Genomic DNA, 21,125 nt, shown 5'->3' on the forward strand with positions numbered 1-21,125 from the left:
ATCCCGACAGAGCAACTGAGCACGTTCCATCCTGGGCCTGCAGGGGCTGAGCAGGACTTTTCCTGGAACTATATGGGCAAAACTTAATTCTGGCATTTCTTAGCTTTTGAGCATTTGACTTCATAACCTAAGTGTTCTTTAAACATAGACGGTCATTTAAATGTAACTGTGTCATCTTTGTATTATGGTGCTTCATAGAGGCTTAAACTGAGATCAGGACCATGTTGCACTAGGTATTATACAAACACATCGTGAGACTGTCCATGTCACTGAAGAGCCTACAGGCTAACGGGACAAAACAAAAGCAGCATTATTATCCCCATTTTACAGATGGGGAAACTGAGGCACAGAGCAAATAAGGGCTTGTCTACACAAACAACTAGAACACAGCAGCTAACTGTCCATGTACACGCTGCTGACACATGTTAAGAAATTTGTCTGAGGGCTTTGAGCTAGTTCTGTTTCAAAGAGGAGCATATCTTTTAAGTTAATACGTGTTAAGTTATCTTCACAGCAGGGAAATATACCCATTTTACAGCGAGTAAGCTGAAGGCAGACAGCAGTTAAGTGACAAGGCAGTTAGGTTCTCCACAGGTGCAGCTGACTGACTGACTGACTGACTCCCACCAAGTCCCACCAAGGAATGCTTTTCATGCAAGCTCAGAAGAACAGCTTGACAGTCTGCAGAGTAGGAGCCACATGGCAACTCCAACCACAGGCCTAGAGGGACCTGAGATGACAGGTGGTTACTATCCTGATTTTGCTAAGCAGTTTAGGATGTTGCCCTACCTACGAATAGATCTCACAACAATCATTCGATTGATTTAGCTGTAATGGGCTGATATATGCATGCATACAAGTCAGCATAACTGTCTTTAGAGCCCTGACACACATCATGTCATGAAGTCATACAGGTTCCTTCTCATTCTTGTCATAAATCAATTGTTTTCTGGGTGATTCCTTCCTCTGAAATGTTATTAAGGTAGCTCTGCGAATCCTCATCAGCATTCTTTGATGAGTGAACTGCAGGTCGACTCAGCAAGCAAATAGGGGGGGAAATACAGAGAAACAGTAAACTAAAAAGCTGACACCATGCAGCGGTGAAATGGCAGTTACTGGTATTGCTGGCTCCTTGGAGGATCTGGGCCCAAGTCATCATGTTACATAAAACCCCCAAACGAATGATATGCCTACCTTTTCTGTACATTTGAACAGGAGCTCTGGAGAGGACCGGCAAGCATTGATCTAGCTGGCCACACTGAACTACTCCTTCTGTTTAATTAATGTATTTGACTAAGATAAAAGCCTACAGGTCATGGCACATTTTCTTTGATGTCCATAACAGAAGCAAAAACAGTCGTTGCCCATTAACTACCCAGCACACATTATAACAAGCCAATACACAATGATTTTCCCATACACCATTAGAAACTCTTTAGTGTACACTTTTCTACCCATAACTCACTCCTCTTGACAAACTCACATCAAACGGGGTTGTATGTTACCAGGAATGGATTTAACCGGATTAGCACACAGTGTAAACAGATGTTATCCTGGGTGTTTTCTCTCCAAAGGCTTGGAAATGATGCATCTAAAATTGTCTGTGTCAGGGTAAGGAAGCGATCATCAGGATTTCTTGAGATTCTTTAAAATGCTCCTGGGAAACTCATCCAAACTATTTGCTGGGCTTGGCTTCTCAATCTGACAAGAGAGTGCGTGGGCTAATTCTGGAGTTCTGAAACAGTGAGGGGAGAGGTTGGTCAAAAATAGGCACCGAGGGGGGGGGGGGGGGTTCCAATCACTCCGCCTGTCCCTGGTGCTAAATGGATATGACCAGGATACGACTGGCCTACTGGACTGGCCATGAGACGGGAAGCAGGAACGCTTGCGTTCTAATCATGATCTGTTAGTGAGTCGCTGCATGGCCTCAGGAAAGTCACTGAGCCACTAAACCATCTTATTATTTTACTTGGAATAAAGTGATCTCTACTGAAGGGCCTCAAAGAATCAGTGAGATTTCAACTGTGCCCTGGGGCCTCTTTGGCCTCTGGTTTCTGAGCCCTGGGTGCTGACTCCAATCACATTCTCAACGAGCAGGGCTAGCAACTGAGCAGTTTGAATTGAAAGCTGAATTTTCCCCTAATCCCTAGACTCCAGGAGCTGAGCCACTCCAGGCTGATTGTGGTTTCTGGCACTCTGGGCCTTAGAGGGCGATGGAGGGGAGATTCCTTAGGCCCTGGCTGCCCCCAGACTCTCCTGCTGTCCCACTATCTTGTCAACTTTCAGGAAAGAGGCAGTGATAAGTATTTCTAATATGCTGTTCTCTTGTTTAGTCTTGCACAAAAGAAGGCCGAGGGGGATATGATGCTCTCTAAATACACTGGGGGAAGGGAGGTAAATACCAATGAGGATGAAGAGCTATTGAAGCTAAAGGACAAGGCTGACACAAGAACAAATAAACTGCCCAGGAACAAATTCAGGCTGGAAATTAAAAGGTATCTAACCATCAGAGGAGTGAGGTTCTAGAACAGCCTCCCAATAGGAGCCAATGGAGCAAATGACTTAACTAGTTTTAAGAGAGAGTTGGACAATTTGAGTGAGATTATATGACATGGTTGCTCATGATGATGATGGGGCTCACTGTGAGTTTACATCTTATGTTCCTAAAGTTCATGCTTCAGGGTTTCAGCCAGCCACTGGCAAGGGTCAGGAAGGAACCCCCCCCCCTTGTATTCTGGGAGGGTTTATATGCTTCCTTTGAAGCATCAGGATGGTCAAGGCTGAAGATGGGATACTGGACAGGGGGGCCAGGGCTCTGAGGTGGCACTGAGTATTCTCTCTCTCTTAGGTGTTGGCTGGCTGCTTCTTCCTCACATGCTCAGGGTCTAACTGACCACCATTTTCACCCAGGTCAGACTGGCAGTGACGGGGTGGGGGGGAAGGGGTGGTCATCTTCCTCTGCAGGGTATGGGTGACTGGCAGAATCATCTGGGTATATCTCATATAATCATTTCCCTGCCATTGCAGGAGCCTCTGGCACTGGTGCACCTCGGGCCCTCCTCTTCTCTGCCTGTGACAGGTAATAGCCTCCTGGGGCTCTCATTGCCTTTGGTCTCACTTCCGTTGTTGGGTTTAGTGTGTGGTGCCGGGTGGTGTTGGTGGCCTGTGATATATGGGCAGAGGGGTCAGATTAGATGATCTAGTGATCCCCTCTGGCCTTAAACTCCATGAGACTAAAGCCCCGATTCATTCACCCTGCCCCGGGCAGGGCCGTTTACCACTCACTGATTTCTTCTGCAGAGTTTCCAGGGTGCTTGGAGATCCTGCCAGCCACCTTGGGACCCAGCTACGACTAGCCCCTCGTCCTGTGGCTCCAGCCAGGAAAAGCAGGGCAAGAAGAGTCCCTTGTCCTTGGGCTGGGCACCCTGGGGGACTACTCCTGGCTCTGGGTGACTGACGGCAGGCAAGTCTCCGTGCCTCAGTTTCCCCCCTCCGTGCAGCGCGGATGAAGACACGGGCCTCCTGTGTGCGGCGCTGTCACACCCCCCGGGCGCGGCGGGGCAGGCCGGGCCGGCCCCCGCCGCCCAGCGCCGCTGCCGGCAGCCCGGGCACTTCCCGCCCGCCCGCGCCATGAAGGGGCCGCTCCTGCGCCTGCTGCTGCCGCGCCGCGCCTCGGTGAGTGCGGCCCCGGGCACCCGCCTTGCCCGGCCCGAGCCGGGGAGCCGGGCCCGGGGGCCCGCGGCGCTGCGCTGGTCGCGGCCGGGGCCCGCGGGGGGCTGGAGCCGGGTCTTCCCGGCTCCGCCGCAGGCCCGGTCTCCCCGCGGGGCCGCATCCCCCCTCTCCCGCTGCCGGATCCCCCCCGCCCCGCGGGGCCCGACCCCCCACTCCTCCCGCTGCCGGATCCCCCCCTCTCCCGCTGCCGGATCCGCCCCGCGGGGCCCGACCCCCCCTCCTCCCGCTGCCGGATCCCCCCCTCTCCCGCTGCCGGATCCCCCCCGCCCCGCGGGGCCCGACCCCCCCCCCTCCCGCTGCCGGATCCCCTCCGCCCCGCGGGGCCAGATCCCCCCCTCTCCCGCTGCCGGATCCGCCCCGCGGGGCCCGACCCCCCCTCCTCCCGCTGCCGGATCCCCCCCTCCTCCCGCTGCCGGATCCCCCCCGCCCCGCGGGGCCCGACCCCCCCCCCCTCCCGCTGCCGGATCCCCTCCTCCCGCGGGGCCCGACCCCCCCCCCTCCCGCTGCCGGATCCCCCCCGCCCCGCGGGGCCCGACCCCCCCCCCTCCCGCTGCTGGATCCCCTCCGCCCCGCGGGGCCCGACCCCCCCCCTCCCGCTGCCGGATCCCCTCCTCCCGCGGGGCCCGACCCCCCCCCCCCTCCCGCTGCCGGATCCCCCCCGCCCCGCGGGGCCCGACCCCCCCTCTCCCGCTGCCGGATCCCCCCCTCTCCCGCTGCCGGATCCCCCCCCCTCCCGCTGCCGGATCCCCCCCCCTCCCGCTGCCCGACCCCCCCCTCCTCCCGCTGCCCGACCCCCCCCTCCCGCTGCCGGATCCCCTCCGCCCCGCGGGGCCCGACCCCCCCCTCCCGCTGCCGGATCCCCTCCGCCCCGCGGGGCCCGACCCCCCCCTCCCGCTGCCGGATCCCCTCCGCCCCGCGGGGCCAGATCCCCCCCCCTCCCGCTGCCGGATCCCCTCCGCCCCGCGAGGCCAGATCCCCCCCCCTCCCGCTGCCGGATCCCCTCCGCCCCGCGAGGCCAGATCCCCCCCTCCTCCCGCTGCCGGATCCCCTCCGCCCCGCGAGGCCAGATCCCCCCCCCCCTCCCGCTGCCGGATCCCCTCCGCCCCGTGGGGCCAGACCCCCCCCCTCCTCCTCCCGCTGCTGGATCCCCTCTGCCCCATGGGGCTGGATTCCCCTCCCGCTGCCGGATCCCCTCCGCCCCACGGGGCCAGACCCACCCCCCAGACCCGCTTGGGGCTGCCGTATGCATCCAGCCTTTAGCGGCTGGCACAACACCGGACAGGGATGGTCGACGCTTCGTCCTGCCATGAGTGCAGGAAACAGAACTAGATGGCCTGTCGAGGTCCCTTCCAGTCCTACGATGCTACCAGGGCCTCAGACTTCACAGGGTGTGCTCTGGGCCTTTGGTCAGCAGTCTGCAGTTCCCTGAGAGCCAGTGTGACCCACAGCTGTGGGGCACCTGTGCCTTCGGGCATTGCGCACTGCTCAGAGTTGTGGTGTATACAGCTGTTTTTAAGGATTTCATCTTCACGGTAAAAAGAAAAGGAGGACTTGTGGCACCTTAGAGACTAACCAATTTATTAGAGCATGAGCTTTCGTGAGCTACAGCTCACTTCCTCAGATGCATATCGTGGAAACTGCAGCAGACTTTATTTATACACAGAGAATATGAAACAATACCTCCTCCCACCCCACTGTCCTGCTGGTAATAGCTTATCTAAAGTGATCATCAGGTGGGCCATTTCCAGCACAAATCCAGGTTTTCTCACCCTCCACCCCCCCACACAAATTCACTCTCCTGCTGGTGATAGCCCATCCAAAGTGACAACTCTTTACACAATGTGCATGACAATCAAGTTGGGCTATTTCCTGCACATATCCAGGTTTTCTCACATCCCCCCACCTCATGCACATTGTGTAAAGAGTTGTCACTTTGGATGGGCTATCACCAGCAGGAGAGTGAATTTGTGTGGGGGGTGGAGGGTGAGAAAACCTGGATTTGTGCTGGAAATGGCCCACCTGATGATCACTTTAGATAAGCTATTACCAGCAGGACAGTGGGGTGGGAGGAGGTATTGTTTCATATTCTCTGTGTATATATAAAGCCTGCTGCAGTTTCCACAGTATGCATCCGATGAAGTGAGCTGTAGCTCACGAAAGCTCATGCTCAAATAAATTGGTTAGTCTCTAAGGTGCCACAAGTACTCCTTTTCTTTTTGCGAATACAGACTAACACGGCTGTTACTCTGAAACCGTCTTCACGGTGTGACTCAAATAAACCGCTCTTGCAATCTGCGTCTGGGAATGGGAATCTTTCCCCAGCTGCCAGAGTCAGGCATCGTTGAGGGTACAAGCAAGACCCTAGCCCTGCGTGCCCCACTGTTTGCTGGAATGGCTGCTTTGCTGGGTTTCCGTAACTTCACTTCTTTGCAAGGCAGGGCTGGGCTATTGCTCAGCCCCACCACGCTGGCAAAGCAGTGGGCTGTTTGGCTAGTCCCCATCCTTTGACCTGGCCAGCAGGAACGGCTCTACCAGGAGTTCAGCCTCCTGCTGGCCTAGCCCTCAGGCTCACTGGAACACGCATCTTCCAACCGGGCCAAGGTACAGTGTGCGGGCAAGGTCTCTTGCAATCAGTGCCAGGCTAATTGCATGCGCGGTGGGCTCCATGCCACACCACCAGTGGATTTGATTTAGTCGGTAGGAAAAACTGCTAACGCCAGGTAGTATACTTAATACCATTCTAAGCAGCGATGAGCTGCCAAAATCTTAACAACCAGTTCCCTTCTCACTCCATGAGGGGGTCGTTGCCCACCCCAGCCCCCCCCCCGGGACTCCTTCCCCATCCAACCCCCTCCCCTGTCCCCTGACTGCCCCCAGAACCGGGCAGGAGGGTCTCGTGGGCCACCGTAGTGGGTGCCCAGCCCGCCTCTAAGAGCCAGAGGCACCTGCCAGGGGGCGAGGTGGGGAGTCCCGGCGGTGCTTACCTGGGGCAGCTCCCAGGAAGCATCCGGCAGGTCCCTCTGGCTCCTAGGGGCGGGGGAGCGTAGCTGGGGGGGAGCAGGGGGAGCGGCTGCTCCCCCCACTGATCACATCAAAAGTGGCGCCTTAGGCAGACGCCATGGGTGCGCCAGGGCTGGAGCACCCACAGGGAAATTTTGTGGGTGCAGAGCCCTCACCGGCAGCTCCCCGCCCAGCCCCAGCTCACCTCACCTCCGCTCCACCTCCTCCCCTGAACTCACCGCCCTGCCCTGCTTCTCTGCGCTCCCGCCCCCCGCTTCCCGCGAATCAGCTGTTTGGCGGGAAGCCGGGGCGGGCTGAGAAGCGGGTGGTGGCTTCCCGTTCAGGCCTAGGGTGGTGGAGGTGAGCTGGGGCGGGGGGCGGTTCCCCTGCCCCCCCCCCCGGGTTACCTGCTGCGGCGCGGGCGGCCCTCCTTGCGCCCGCCCCCCGCCCCAGCTCACCTCTGCCTCCCTGGGCCTGAGTGCGAAGCCGCCACGTGCTTCTCAGCCCGCCCCGGCTTCCCGTGTGAACAGCTGATTCGCGGGAAGCCTGGAGGGGGCGGAGGAGCAGGGTGGGATGGCGTGTTCAGGGGAGGAGGCGGAGCGGAGGTCAGCTGGGGCCGGGGGTGGGGTGAGGAGCTACCGAAGTTTTCAGTCAGTGCCTAAGTCAGTGCCTAAGGTGCCACTTTTGGCCGGTTGTTAAATTTAGAAGCCCTTTTAGAACCGGTTGTCCCTCATGGAACAGCCGGTTCTAAAAGGGCTTCTAAATTTAACAACCGGTTCTCGCGAACCGGTGTGAACCAGCTCCAGCTCACCACTGAGTCTAAGTGTGTTGATTATAGCATGACACACAATGACACATTTGAGTCATTTGAGGCCTATGTGTGGTGGCACCAAATTCAGTTAATGCTGCCCAACTTCCAACAATTAATACTACCCCGATGCCATGGTGCCCCCCCCAATTCAGCTCCCTACTCCTCCCGTGCCTCCAGTAACCCCCTCCCCTCCAGGGACTTCAGCAGCGGAGGGGTGAGGAAGGTGGGAGCAGCTGATAGTGTTCATCAGAGGGCAGTGGGAAGGAGGGAGCAGAAAGAGCCCATCAACTTTGTGCCAGGCTTGCTCCCTCCTTCACCCACCTGCCCCTACTTGAAATCCCATTTAGCTACTGTGCAGCTTCCCCCCGCCCCAAGCCTCTTCCTGCTCCTGCGGGATGGGAGCAGGGGGCCCACAGCTGCTGGCTGGCAGACACTGCCTGAGACTGAGATGAGCACGTTGGACTAACACAAGACAGGCATATTGTCCGACACCATGAGAAATTTAGATTTTAAAGGACTTTGTTCAATTTATGCTTTATTTTCCATTCAGTTTCTTACCCTTTCCAATATGGCAGGGATATTACAGTAACTCCTCACTTAACATTCCTGAAAAATGCTACTTTAAGCGAAACGATGTTAAGTGAATCCAGTTTCTCCATCAGAATTAATGTAAATGGGGGGGTTTCACACCGCCACTTGCGTCAGCAAAACTTTTGTCTTTTTGTCACTGGTCATCGGTGCTGGAACTAGCGGTATGGGGGGGTGTTGCTGCACTCCTGGCTTGAAATAGTAATAGCAGCCCAAATACGTGGTTTCTGCCTTCAGCACCTCCACTGTTAAAACGGCTGTAGTGTCCCCATCACCAGTGTCCAAGTTTACAAGCCTGGGCCCAGTAACTCACATGGTTTAGTTTGGCTTTATTCTGTAAGGTGAAATGGTTGAAGGCAAGTTCAGTTACAGATTTATTTAAGTGATTTAAAAAAAAACCCATACCTTTAGAGAATTACACAACTTGTTCAGATAGCAATTCTCTCTCTTACTTGTTTGCTTTTTCCCTCACCAGAAGAATACAAAAATCTGGTGAACAAAGGGCACGTTTATTTTACTAACTGTTACTTCCTTTCACTCAGGACAAGTCAAGGATGTTTCTTAGATTTTCATCTCTTCAAATTTTTGAATTTTCCTTTTAGAATGAGCAATTAGACCCATAAATCTTATTATTTTTATTGCCTCAGATGTGCTTATTCCATTTTTTTAATATATGTGCAGTTGGACTTGGTGATAATACTCATGTTTGGTTGACTACGGTATTTGTCTTACAATTATACTACTGCAGATATTGTTAGAATAAAAAGAAAAGGAGTACTTGTGGCACCTTAGAGACTAACCAATTTATTTAACACGGCTGTTACTCTGAATCCTGTCATTGTTAGAATAGTTTTTCTTAGATACTTTGTGATTTACATATACTGCAGTATCTTTTAAAATCACTTTACAGCATGGTTTCTAACTGCACATCAGGATCTGGCTGCCGGAGATAGCTGTGTTACCATTTCAAGAAATTCGGACAGACTTCTTTCCCTGATTAATAACAATAATTTGTACTGCAGTGTCTAAGCAGCTCACTCATAGACCAGGACTGCATTGTGCTAGGTGCGGTACAAACAGCGAACAAAGAGATCCCTGGTGCTTACAATCTAAGCAGTACAATTTCCATTTAAAAGTGGCAGTAAGATGACAGCCAATGCATTTCCACAAGTGATTCTGAGTTCTGGGATGGTAATATGTGAAGTTCTAGGCTGCAGGGTATGTGTGGATTATTACACCTTTCTGGGAGAAAGAAGGAACAGAGTAAATGATGTTTGGTGGTAAGAGTCGGGGGACCTAAATTCTATTCCTAGCTCTGCTACTGACTTACTATCTGACCTTAGCCAAGTTTCCTTCCACCCCGTGCTTCAGTTTCCCCATTCGTAGAATGGGGAACTGATACTGACCTTCCTGTGTAAAACACTTTCAGATGTACAGATGAAGAGTGCTACATAACAGCTAAGCATATTAGGCTAACCCAATGACAGCAGAGTTCTGAAGTAAGGGATGTGATCCAGTTAACTAAACCCATGCCAGTGGGGTAGGAATTGCTCAGGTTTCAGCAATTGATTGTACTTTGGATGGTGGTGCCGCTTTACAGTACTTAGAATTAGGATGGATTTTGTTAAAAAAACTGAATCCAGGAGTCCCTAGTATCATTCTTCACTGAGGGAGGTGTTTCTGGACAATTCATTGCACAAACATTTATAAAGCAAGCCTCTAGAAATAATGCTGTTTTTTTCATCGTCAGTTAAATGCCCATACACTAACTATGTCATAAGCATGAGTGGGCATGGTTCTACTGATTTTTGTTGATGCACATCTCAGGGGCAGGGTATGACCAGTATTTGAACCCACAAGCACTGGCATCCAAAGCTGAGGTGCTAAACCTATGCCCCAGAGCAATTCAGCAGAGGTTGGTGCATTTATACCAGTGGTAAGTTTAGCCCTTTGTTGATACCATTAATTTTGGTTAATTGATTTGATGTATTTTTTCTTGTAGGGTACTGCAGTGATGGGCTTGTGTTGCATTAGTTCTGAGAAACAGCTTTGTGGCTTTAAGAGGATACCATGTAGAAGTGGAGAGGGTGAAGATAATACACCAGCATGGTCATTGCAGCATTATTGCAACAGTGCCTGGAGGTCCCAGCTGAGATCAGGGCTCCATTGTGCTAGGAGCTCTACAAACACATCCTGAGAGACAGTCCTTGCCCTGAGCTGCTTACAGTTGAATTAGGGTGGAAGGGGAAACTGAGGCACAAAGTGAGGCCCTGAAGAGCATGCAGCAGGTCAGTGGCAGAGTCAGGAATAGAACCCAGGTCATTTGGCCCAGTGCCCTGCACACTAGACCATGCTGTCTCCCAATGGTCAGTTGTGTAGGTTGTCACGGTGAAGTGAGATCTAGCAGTGCCTGTGGTTTACATGAATTCTGAAGTAGTATCAGAGCAGTTAAGCAGAGAAGGGAGCTAATAACCATCCTGCTGGCTAAACAAGCCTTTCCCCCTCTCTCTCTTTAGCCTCGGCCTCTCCTTGTGTCAGGGAGCCTGTGGGGAAGAGCGCAAACGGCAGCCATAAGCCATGCATACAGTACGCAGGCAGGGAGCACCAGGAGGCCAACTGGGCGCTATCCAATACCCAACCAGAAGGACCTGCCGTACGATATAGTGGAGCTCATGGAAGAAGTCGAGATGAAGGTAAGTAGAGTCTGTTGAGAAGAACTCTTCCCAGAGGACACAACCCAGCCTCTGAGTTTCGCTAATACCAAGAGACAGTTTCTGGATCAGCATTAGGGAAGGCCCCGGCACCCTTGGAGTTCTATGCAGGCCAACCACATGGAACAGCTTGCAGGATCAGGCCCTTTGTTGGAAATACTTGGGTAACTCAGCGTGGTTATTATTTGCCCTGTTGGTTCCAAATGGCTTCTAGCTCAAAAGGGCAGCAAGCGCCATTCCCCCACCTTCCCTGTTCGTTTTACTGGGGGAAAAGGGGATGAAGTTAAACCTGATCCGAAACATTCTTTTCATTACTGATGATGCATTGAAAAGGCCGGCAAGATTTTTCTGCTGCTTGTTTTTCTCCTTTTCCCAAAGCTAAAGAGCGAGAGTGCGTGTGAGATGCTTTTGCATCCAAATGGGTGTACGTATTCTAAGGAACACCACAAGGTGCAAGGCCATGGAGAATCAGGCTCCTTGTCTCCTTTTTCTCTTCCCCCGAATGTCTTTCTGCTCCTTTCTGTCCCACTCCCTAGAACCCCCCTCCGGGCACTATTTCCTGCTTCCCTGCCCTGTTCCTCTCTGCGCTGCCTCCTAGCCCTGAGCCCCCCTTCTCTGCTCTCTCCATCCTGAACAACCTCACCGAGGAAGATCTTGGTTAGGCTTTCCTGGGAGCTTTGGTCCATCAGTTCCTACCTTTTTCCTGTTGGGCTAAAATCTCTGCTCCCTGATCCTGTTATATGGCAGTGGCCCCTTGTGGAGTCTGCCAGCCTTGTTCCTCTTTTCCAGGCATCACAACTTTCTGTTGAGCCTGGTGGTTTGTAGAGTCTTCCCCTGCAATATCCCTCTATCCCTCCCCCAAGTTCCTTCTGCCTCAGGCCCATGGTGTACCTTTTTATTCCCCTGTATTGGAGCTAACAAGACCCACTGGGTCTGACTGCCAGGAGGAATCAGCAGCAATAACTCCGCCTCTGTGCACCTGACTGGCTATTAGTTATTTGTATTACAGTAGTGCTGGAAGCCCCAACTGAAGTCATTATATCAGTAAAACATGGCATAGGCCAAAGTGTATTGTAACTGGGCTGTCTAAGCAGTACCCCCTTGTGACCCATCAAAGCACAGCCCACCCAGCTGTGGGTCTCTGACAGTCAGCTGACGCCCTTGCTCCAATCCAGTGTAGCATGCCTGGGCACACTGCAGTCCAACCCTTTCCAAGGTATTAGAGTCCAAGAAAACAAAGGCCAACTGTGACCTCAAAACTCAGGGTCATGCTAGGGATCTCAGCAGGACCCTGCCCTTCCACTCAGGGTTTGTGTTGCCAGTTTCTTCTGACAGTCTCCCTAGGCCCCATTGTCACCTCCACCAGGTAGGAGTTTGCCTCAAGTTTGGGCTGGAACCTAGCATCCCTCTTTGAAAGAGATGAACTCTGCACTCGTCCCTGGCCAGCCCTGAGCTGGCCAAGGCCTCCTCCTTTTATCACCCCACTCCATGACTGACATTGGCTGTAGGCGTAGTGGGCAGGATCAGCTGGGTCCATGGGCTTTCCTCAATCCTCCAGTCCCCGATGTGGAGCATACCTGCCTCATTAACTACATCACTACCAACATAGGGCCAGTCAGCCACATCGTATGTATTTTCCACCTTGAGCTTTCGTAGCATGTGCTCTCTGGAGTCAGGTTACAGCCACTGACTTCTCTTCTCTTTACTCCTTGAACAGAGTGGATTTTTGCCCAATGTGTTCAGTGTGATGTCTCATCGGCCTGCGGAGTTCAGAGCGTTCTTCGCATATTACAATGCCATCATGAACAAAGAGAGAGGTAAATGATGCAGCCGCCTTGAAACTGCCTTTAGCTTTGTAGGTCAAAAGTTGCTAAAATGTGGCACTTGGCTCTGAGTTCTGTATGTCCTGCAGCCAGCCTCATCTTCACCTAGAGAGTTACGGCCAGCAGAGACAACAAGCTCCAGCATGCAATGGTAATCCACACTCAGTGAAGTCTGGCTGGTCCACATAAGAGGCTTGAGTCTGCTGCTTCTTCCAGCTGAAATAATATTTGAGGCTCATGCATTTAGCGCTGACAGTCCTGGGTTCAAAACCAGCTGTCAGGCGAAGCAGGGCTGCACAGTTGCTCAGTGTTCTGCTTTGTGGATTTCTAAGCCAGCAAAGTTATTCATATCCTGTGGGAGCAGTAATAATGTGATATGCTTTTTGCAACAGTCACTGGAAGCAGTAAGGTTGCAGGATATGCTCTGAGTGTTTCTGTAATGAAAATAGAGGTGCCCGTTGGCTCTTTCAGTACTGAAGAGCTGTTTTGACCAAGTGTGGTGTGCATAAAGAACTGCTCAAATCACATGGAAATCTTTAGAAAACATTGTATTAGGAACATTTCTGTATGCGTCACATTTTCAATAGGGGAGAGGTCCCCTCATTTATTTTACCTTGGAGGACATTTCCATAAAGTCGGAATCTCTTAAGACGCCTTGAAAATTTTGACCTAACCTCTATTGGCTTGAAAAAAACGATCCAACCCCCTGTTAGCTAGAGGCAGATGCAGAAGAGTTGTGTCTTCAGAGGAGGGGATGTCACTAAGATACAAGAGCAATGCCCTGGAGTGTGACCACACCTTTCAGAGGGCGCTGCATCTCCTACCATGGTGTTCTCCCTGGTCTTTGCTTGTGGCTTCATATTTTGCAAAAGTGGCTGGCTAGTAGCTGCCTAGTAAGCTTGAGCCCTGCCCCTCTCCCCTCGATTCTAGAAGGATTTTTTCTTTTCTTTCTTCTCTACCCTCCACCCCCAAGTCTCCTGTCAGCAGCTCCAGTGACTACTGTAAAAAAAAAAAAAAAATCACAAAAAGAGTTTCCTTCTTCTAACACTGAACTTAAGGTTCTCTCTTTTCTCTGTTTCACTGTAGAGCTTCTACCTAGAGCCTTACCTAGGCCTGCCTGCCTGCTACTGGTTTAAAAGAAAGTAAACCAGTAGCCTCACACCTACCTCTGCTGCTTGGCACAGTAGCCAGAAGCCTGCAATGTGAAATTGACATGATTTTCATCAGTGTCACAGCTGCCTACAGAATTCTGAAAGCAGCAGTGAAAATGAAACTGACCAGAGTTTTATTTCATCTGGCTCAGGCTTGGAAAGCTAGCAGCAGCAGCAGAAGTGGGCTCAGGAACACAGCATAGTATAGGTTTTCATGGGGAAGGCTGTCTTCCCAACCATAAGGGCAAGAAACATAAGTTAAAAAAATGAAATGCTGCGAAAATCAATGGCTTGTCTTGAGAACCTGACTGTGTTTGATGTTGCATATGTAAATCCCTAGATTTATACTTAACTCTATCACAGCTCAAGTCACATTCCTAGGACTTCTTTGTAGAATGATGGGCTTTAGTCTGCTCAGGGTATTCAAACACCTACCAACAATTATTGAGAAATTCAAACTCTCTGGAAGCTTGGTCTAGGTGACCTTGCCCATCCTGATGGTTATAAAACATGATCTCAAGCTCATCAACTTAAGGAGAACTTCATTATTTCTATTTTGTCTCCTGCACAAAAGCGAACCTCCCCCAATCCCCTTGGCGAATAGGGCCTGCAACATTGCATTTGCTTATAAGAACAAAATTCCAATTGAAAATTAAGGCTTCAAGAATCAAGTAACAAGATGCAAACTTATTAATCATTTGACTCTGAAATAGGCGCAGAAAAGTACTGATTAAGGATCTGTATACTGCAAACATTTAGGCACATTAGTATTTTTACTTATGTGAGAAGTTGATAGGACTAATTAACAGCTCCACTAACTACTTACATGAGTAAAATTACTTTTGTTTGAAAGTTAGGGCCCTAATTATCTATGGATCAAATGTGCAGTCTTTATCTCATCAAAACTTAAATAGGAATTTTGCCTGAGTGAGAACTGCAGGATTCAACCCTCTATCTATTAAATTACTGGCATAACTGTACTGGTCAGCCATAGGTGCTGGAACTAGGGGTGCGGCAGCACCCCCTGGCTTGAAGCGGTTTCCATCATAAACAGGCTTTACAGTTTGGTTCAATGGCTCTCAGCCCCCCGCTATACAAACTGTTCCAGTACCCCTGTAGTCACGATGTCCCTCTGTATGCTTTCCTATGTACTTTCTTGCATGCTTCAGTACATGCCGACTACTGACTCTACAGCAGGGGTTCTCAAACTAGGGGTCGGGACCCCTCAGAGAGTCGTGAGGTTATTACATGGGGGGTCGCGAGCTGCCAGCCTCCACCCCAAACCCCACTTTGCCTCCAGCATTTATAACGGTGTTAAATATATAAAAAAAGTGTTTTTAATTTATAAGGGGGGGGTCACACTCAGAGACTTGCTCTGTGAAAGAGGTCACCAGGACAACGGTTTGAGAACCATTGCTCTACAGCATCTGTTATTTCCCAGTACCATTGATCCTTGTGTATTTTTTTGTAATAAAATGAAAAGCTTCAATAAGAAATCCCCCTTAGATTATTTATTTTTCCCCCATAGGAAGACTCAGCAAGGCTGACAAAGAACTTATTGTTGTGGCTACAAGCGTTGTTAACAGATGTCCCTACTGTGTAATTGCACACGGTGCTTTACATCGGATATATTCTAAAAAGCCAGCTTTGGCTGATCAGGTTAGTGGGATTGTCTGTTTTTAAACTAAGTAATGAAAATATCAGAACAAAAGGGCATACTCTGTGCCTGCTTTGTAGGCTGTCTTGAGATGGGGAAAAAATATAATCCAAATAAAGTCTCTTCTTTTCCTGACTGCTGAAGATGTCTAAGGTTCCAATCCTACAATCTGTTCCATGCAGATGGACCCCACTGGGACTGCGTGAAACAGTTTGCAGGATTGGGGCCTAATGCAATAGCTCTCTTTCTCCAAGCTCGTCCATTTGTTTCTCTGCCCATGACTGGGTTATCCTCTGTTAACAGCCAGCACAATAAGCTAATGCAGAATTTAGTAGAAAGCTTTAGTGGGGACTGTTTAATCCATCCTTGATGTCTGAGGAGCACTGAAGCACTCCTCAAATTGATAGTGCACCACTTTATTTGCACTCATATTTTTAGTGGCAGGAAGGTCTGAAAATTGCTTTGTGAGGACCAAATCCTGATTACCTCTGCATAGCCCAGGTAAACAGGCTGGGTGCATGGCGTCTCTGGTAGGGGTTCAGAGGACACTAAATCTTCCTCTTCCCACCCTGCGTGGGGGTTTCCATCAGATGATTTGTGTAGGAAATGGACAGTAACATCACTAACTTGCTCCCACCTCTGCTCTGGAGATACCTGCGACAAAGCAGTGATCTCCAGCATGCTGGCTGTGTCTGGCCCCCTCTGCATAGCCTCTGTGTGGCTTTTCCCTTCTTCCCATATGCTCAGCAGTACTGCTACAGACCCAGTGCATCTAGAGCCTGCCAGATGCAGGGGGAGGCACTGAATTTGAAAGAAAAAGAGATACTTCTCTACCACAACAGCCAAGGGCAGTCACACAGAAATTGACCAGCCCAGCTACCAGGGGTGAATTCTCCATTCTGTCAGAACTCCAGCTGGTGCCAGAATGGAGGGGCAGGGGGCAAAGCCACATTGCACTACCCCAAAATCTGATACTGGCTGAGGGCCTGCCTGATCTAGGCCAGGCCAGATTTTTCAGATATGCTGAGCAACCTACAGCTTCCATGGTCTTCAACTGGAATTGTGACACTGCACAGCTGACAGTCAGCTGCCCCTGGTCTCTCAAGTTGGGGTACCCAGAATCGGTGGCCAGTCTGGGAAAATGCTGGCCTTGATTTCTCCTTTGCTGCCATTGCATATGTCTTTTCAGTACTTGTCTCTCTCCTAGGAGGTAAAATTTTCTAGTGAACATCTCTCAGTTCTTCCATGAAACAAAACAGCCATCTACCCAGGTGCCAGTTCAGGACAGGGCCGCAGGCTAATTCACTCAGATGCTAATAGAAATTAAAGGAGTGTCAAAAGATATTGTAGTGTAATCAGACTGTGATGGGGTGTACCTACCCTGTGCTGGGGTGGAGGGGATTAACCCCATGCTATAGGCTGAGGAAGCCACGCCCCCTCACCCCAGCTGAGCACAGTGTAAGAGGGAGCAGCTCAGTCTGGGTGGGCTGCCGATGGGAGCAGATATGTGCGGAAGGCTTCTGCTGGGAGACTGTTGGATCCACCAGATGCTGATGCCAGCCAGGTTGATGCCTCTACCAAACTCCAGCAAACCACTGATGCTGACAGAGGCAAGGCAGCGACTGTCGGGGGCCCCCTGCATTGGAAGAAGGGGTAGGATGCAACCCAGAGAATGGGATGGTAGAGGCAGGTGACTGAAACTGAGCAGCGAGGTATTGGTTCCCTAGGGCCTTGGGTCAGGACCCGGTGGAGAAGGGTGGGCCCGCGTCCCCCTATCCCATCTGACCTTCTGTGGACACTGCCAATGGGCAGGGAGGTGAATTGGGCTGCCAAATGCCATTACATAGACTCTGGCTATTGCGCCATACTATCCTGGGAAGAAAGGTTGCTACTTAGACTTTGGCTACTAGACCTTACTGCCCTGAAGCCCAGGTCTGCCTTAGTTGACTTGGGCTGCGAAGCCATATTGCCCTAAGGGGCTGACAGGGTGTATCTTCCCTGCAACACAGGCCAATTCACTTGTATTGGTTTGGTTCAAAGAAAATGTTAATGGTATTGTCTTCACTTATCTATAACCTGTTGATTTTTATTGCATTACATTATGCATATCCCTGTAACTTCTTAACCCGAGGTCAAACGTGTGTGTTAACGTTAAGATGAGAATGTACTTGATGTGTAAACTTCATGAAAACTAATGAAGGATTGTTTACTCTTCCATTACCTTTTACATTGTGTATATCCCTGTAATTAAATTACCCATAAAATGTGATTGGAGCCTTGGCAATGTAAATTAAGAAGAGGGCTACCTTCAAAGCAAGGGCCGTTTTATTCAACAATGGAAATTCACTGGCCTTTGTGGGTGAAGACATTAATCAGATTGTCTTTTGTGAACATGAACTATAAATAACTGATTCAAAAGAATAATCCTGCATCTCTGGACAGTTTGAATTCTAATAGGGTGGAATTTCTGGACAAGGAGACAGTGATCCCAAAGTTATTCTGGGTAACCCTGAAATACTTTTGGGAAACTAGCAGACTACTACATCTCTGCTATCATTTTGGATTACAAACTTTGACTCACCTGTTAACATATTTTACCTGTTTTAACCTCTCATTAATGGATCTCTTTTCTTAGCTAATAAATCTTTAGTTAGTTTACTAGAGAATTGCCTGTCAGTGTTGTCTTTGGTGTGAGATCCAGAGTACCAAATTGATCCGGGGTAAGTGACTGATCCTTTGGGATTGGGAGTAACCTAATGTAATGTGGTTTTTGGTTTACATAACCTTTTATCACAAAATCCAGTTTGTCTAGGTGGCAAGATAGACTGGAGAGTTGACTGTGACTCCATAGTGAGACTGGTTCAATGACCAGGAGGGCACATTTGTTACTGGCTTGGTGAAATCTAATTTTAGAACATACCATCAATTCGGGGTATCTGCCCTGCTTTCTGACAGTCTGACCTGAGATTGGCACTCACAGTTGTAAGCCACTCCAGACAGCTTGACGATAGCCTTGATGAATGAAAGGTTTTTAAGTTTTTGACCCAGCTGCATTGTTTTATAGGCGCGGAATACATTTTTCTGTAGCTTTTTTTTCTTTCTTGCAGGTTGTTGTCAATTGGAAACTGGCTGATCTAAGTGATCGGGAGCAGGCAATGCTGGAGTTTGCTCTTGCAGTCAGTCACAGTGATAACATAACTGAAGAGCACTTCCAAAAGCTGGAGGCGCAGGGTTTTGACCGGGAAGATGCCTGGGACATAGGCATGATTGCCTCCTTTTTTGCCATGTCTAATCGTATAGCTCACTTTACCGACCTGCGTCCAAACGAAGAATTCTACACCATGGGCAGAATACCTCGGGACAAGGAAAAGGCAGAAACTCCCTAATGCTGCCCACAATTTTGTGAAAACATATCAAGCACTTAATGCTGTGGCTAATGTTGCTAGTTGCTGAATATATAAAAGGCACAAGCTAATAGCAGATTGTTACCAGAAGAGATCAGATGGGGAAATGGGTTACACTTTCCTCCAGCACGCAAAAAGCTGGAAAGGGTTTTCAGCTATGGGCCAGTGTCATAACGCTTTTAATTCCTAAAGTAGCTGCAAGATCAAAACTTTTGTCTTAAACCTTGTTTAGATTGGGATAAATTTGCTGGGTAACATATAGTGATTGATAAACAAGCTGATAGCAACTTTGTCATCACATCTGTAACAGAGTAAATACCAGATGAGCTTTTGTATGTATAGTATTGTACCATTGTCAGACAGGGAAGGGCTGTAATAATTTCTCATCGCACTTTTGCTAATTATCAGAGATTAATGTATAAATAAGGGTTGGGAGAAGGCTTTCTCAGCCCTATTAATTACTCTTATGTGATCCTGCAGTGAAGGCATAATGCGGCTGGTGTAATAGCACGATCATTCCAAAACATCCCACTGGTGTCAGTGGAAAGTCTCTGCTTGGCTTCATTGGAAGTCAGATCAGGTCCTTAGTGCCAGAGTGAGCAGAGCTGTGCATGCAGGTGTGACAGTGGGAAGTTTTTACTCAGTCACGGTACCGTATCAGTAATAACGGCCCGTAGAAAGTCCCTGACAGTGAAATATTGGTTTTTTTCTTCAAATGCTCAGATGAAGAAATTCTCTTGACTAATGCTGCTGGGCTGAGTGGTGAAGGAATGAAGCGTTTGTGTGCATGATACAGTGTGGCCAACTCTCGCAGTTTTATCAAAGGTCTTGTGATATGTGGTGTTCTGCTTGCAGCCCTAGCTGCTGGAGTGAGGTGATTTGGGTGAGAATCTCATAATCCATTGTTTAAAAAAGAAAGTTTCTAGCCCTCATGATTGCAGGGAAAAGCTTGAAAAAATGACTCATGTGCATCCTAAAGGCTTAAAAACCTCCTGACAAAGAACCCCCCCAGTTTATTTTGTCAAATCTCTTGATTTCTATGTTTACTGCCTGACCTATGATTTTTGAATACTTTGGATTGGCAACATTGCAACTTTCCTCTATCCAGTCCAGGGCCGGCTCTAGGATTTTTGCCGACCCAAGCAAAAAAAAATTTGGCCTTCCCTGCCACTTTTTTTTTCATGCCCCTTCCCCGGCTCTGCCCCTTCCCAACCCCTTCTCCAAATCCCCGGCCCCGCCTTCTCCCCCAGGCGTGCTGCATTCCCCCCCCCTTTGCTTCCTGTGCCTCCCCCCCCCCCCCGCAACCCTCCATCCTCGCTCACCTCCGCTCGGCCTGCTCCCCTGAACACGCCCCGCTGCTCCACTTCTCCCCCCTCCCTCTCAGGTGAGGGAGAGGCAGGGCGTTCAGGGGAGCAGGCGGAGTGGAGGTGAGCGAGGGTGGGGGGAGCGCAGGAAGTAATGGGGGGGTAGAGAAACTGTTCCCCGCCCCAGCTCACCTCCGCTCCACCACCACCACCTCCCCCTAACGCCGCTGCCCCTCGGCTTCTCCCCCCTCCCTCCCACGCTTGCTGCACGCAAAACAGCTGTTTCGCGCGGCCAGCCTGCGAGGGAGAGGGGAGAAGCGGAGCGGCGGCGACGCGCTCAGGGGAGCAGGCGGAGGGGAGCTGGGGCGCCGGGGGCACATTTCGAGGGGCGGCCTGGCCGGCGCCGGAATCCCGCCCCTAGAAATGCGCCGCCCCAAGCACCTGCTTGTTTGGCTGGTGCCCAGAGCTGGCCCAGAGCCAATCTGGTTCTCACAAATGTCTCTACCGTAAATGGATCATAGACAAACTCCATCCACGCACTCCCCAGTCGTTAGGAAATGTGATTTTCTTGCTTGAGTTGTTTCCAACACAAAACCACGGCTGTGAAATGCAATGGTCTTGCCTTCTGTGTATTTTAAAGTAAATTGTAACATGAAGGTTCTTGACTCAACTTTTACTCACAGAGGTCAAAAAATATAAGCCCTTTTCGAAAATGGTTGGACTGTGTGAAATGTGATCTTTTCTCCTTTCTCGGTGCCTAGCTGAACCCCCCCCCCCCCCATTTTAGTGATAAAAGGTTTGTACGTGAGACGCCTCCGGCTGGATCCAAAATTCACGGAAGCCAGGGACTGCCCAAGGAGCCGCAGCTCTTCCCGCCGGTACCGCCCTGCCCCCCACGCCCCTCTCCCCAGCCGGCAGCAGGCGCGGAGCTTCCAGGGAGCGGG

The 21,125-nt window shown here is 50.5% G+C and overlaps 1 protein-coding gene across 1 annotated transcript; it reads left to right on the forward strand.

Moving 5' to 3' along the window:
- The first annotated feature begins 1,823 nt into the window (after window positions 1–1,823).
- Window positions 1,824–20,896, forward strand: LOC140911976 (uncharacterized). The gene is made up of 6 exons (XM_073346134.1): window positions 1,824–1,909; window positions 3,501–3,675; window positions 10,648–10,824; window positions 12,560–12,659; window positions 15,345–15,475; window positions 18,581–20,896. Exons 1-6 carry the CDS (start codon window positions 1,824–1,826, stop codon window positions 18,857–18,859), a joined length of 948 nt encoding a protein of 315 aa, XP_073202235.1. The 3' UTR covers window positions 18,860–20,896.
- The last annotated feature ends 229 nt before the right edge of the window (window positions 20,897–21,125 follow it).

The sequence above is a fragment of the Lepidochelys kempii genome, chromosome 5, assembly GCF_965140265.1.
Source record: "Lepidochelys kempii isolate rLepKem1 chromosome 5, rLepKem1.hap2, whole genome shotgun sequence".
NCBI classification, from domain to species: Eukaryota; Metazoa; Chordata; order Testudines; family Cheloniidae; genus Lepidochelys; species Lepidochelys kempii.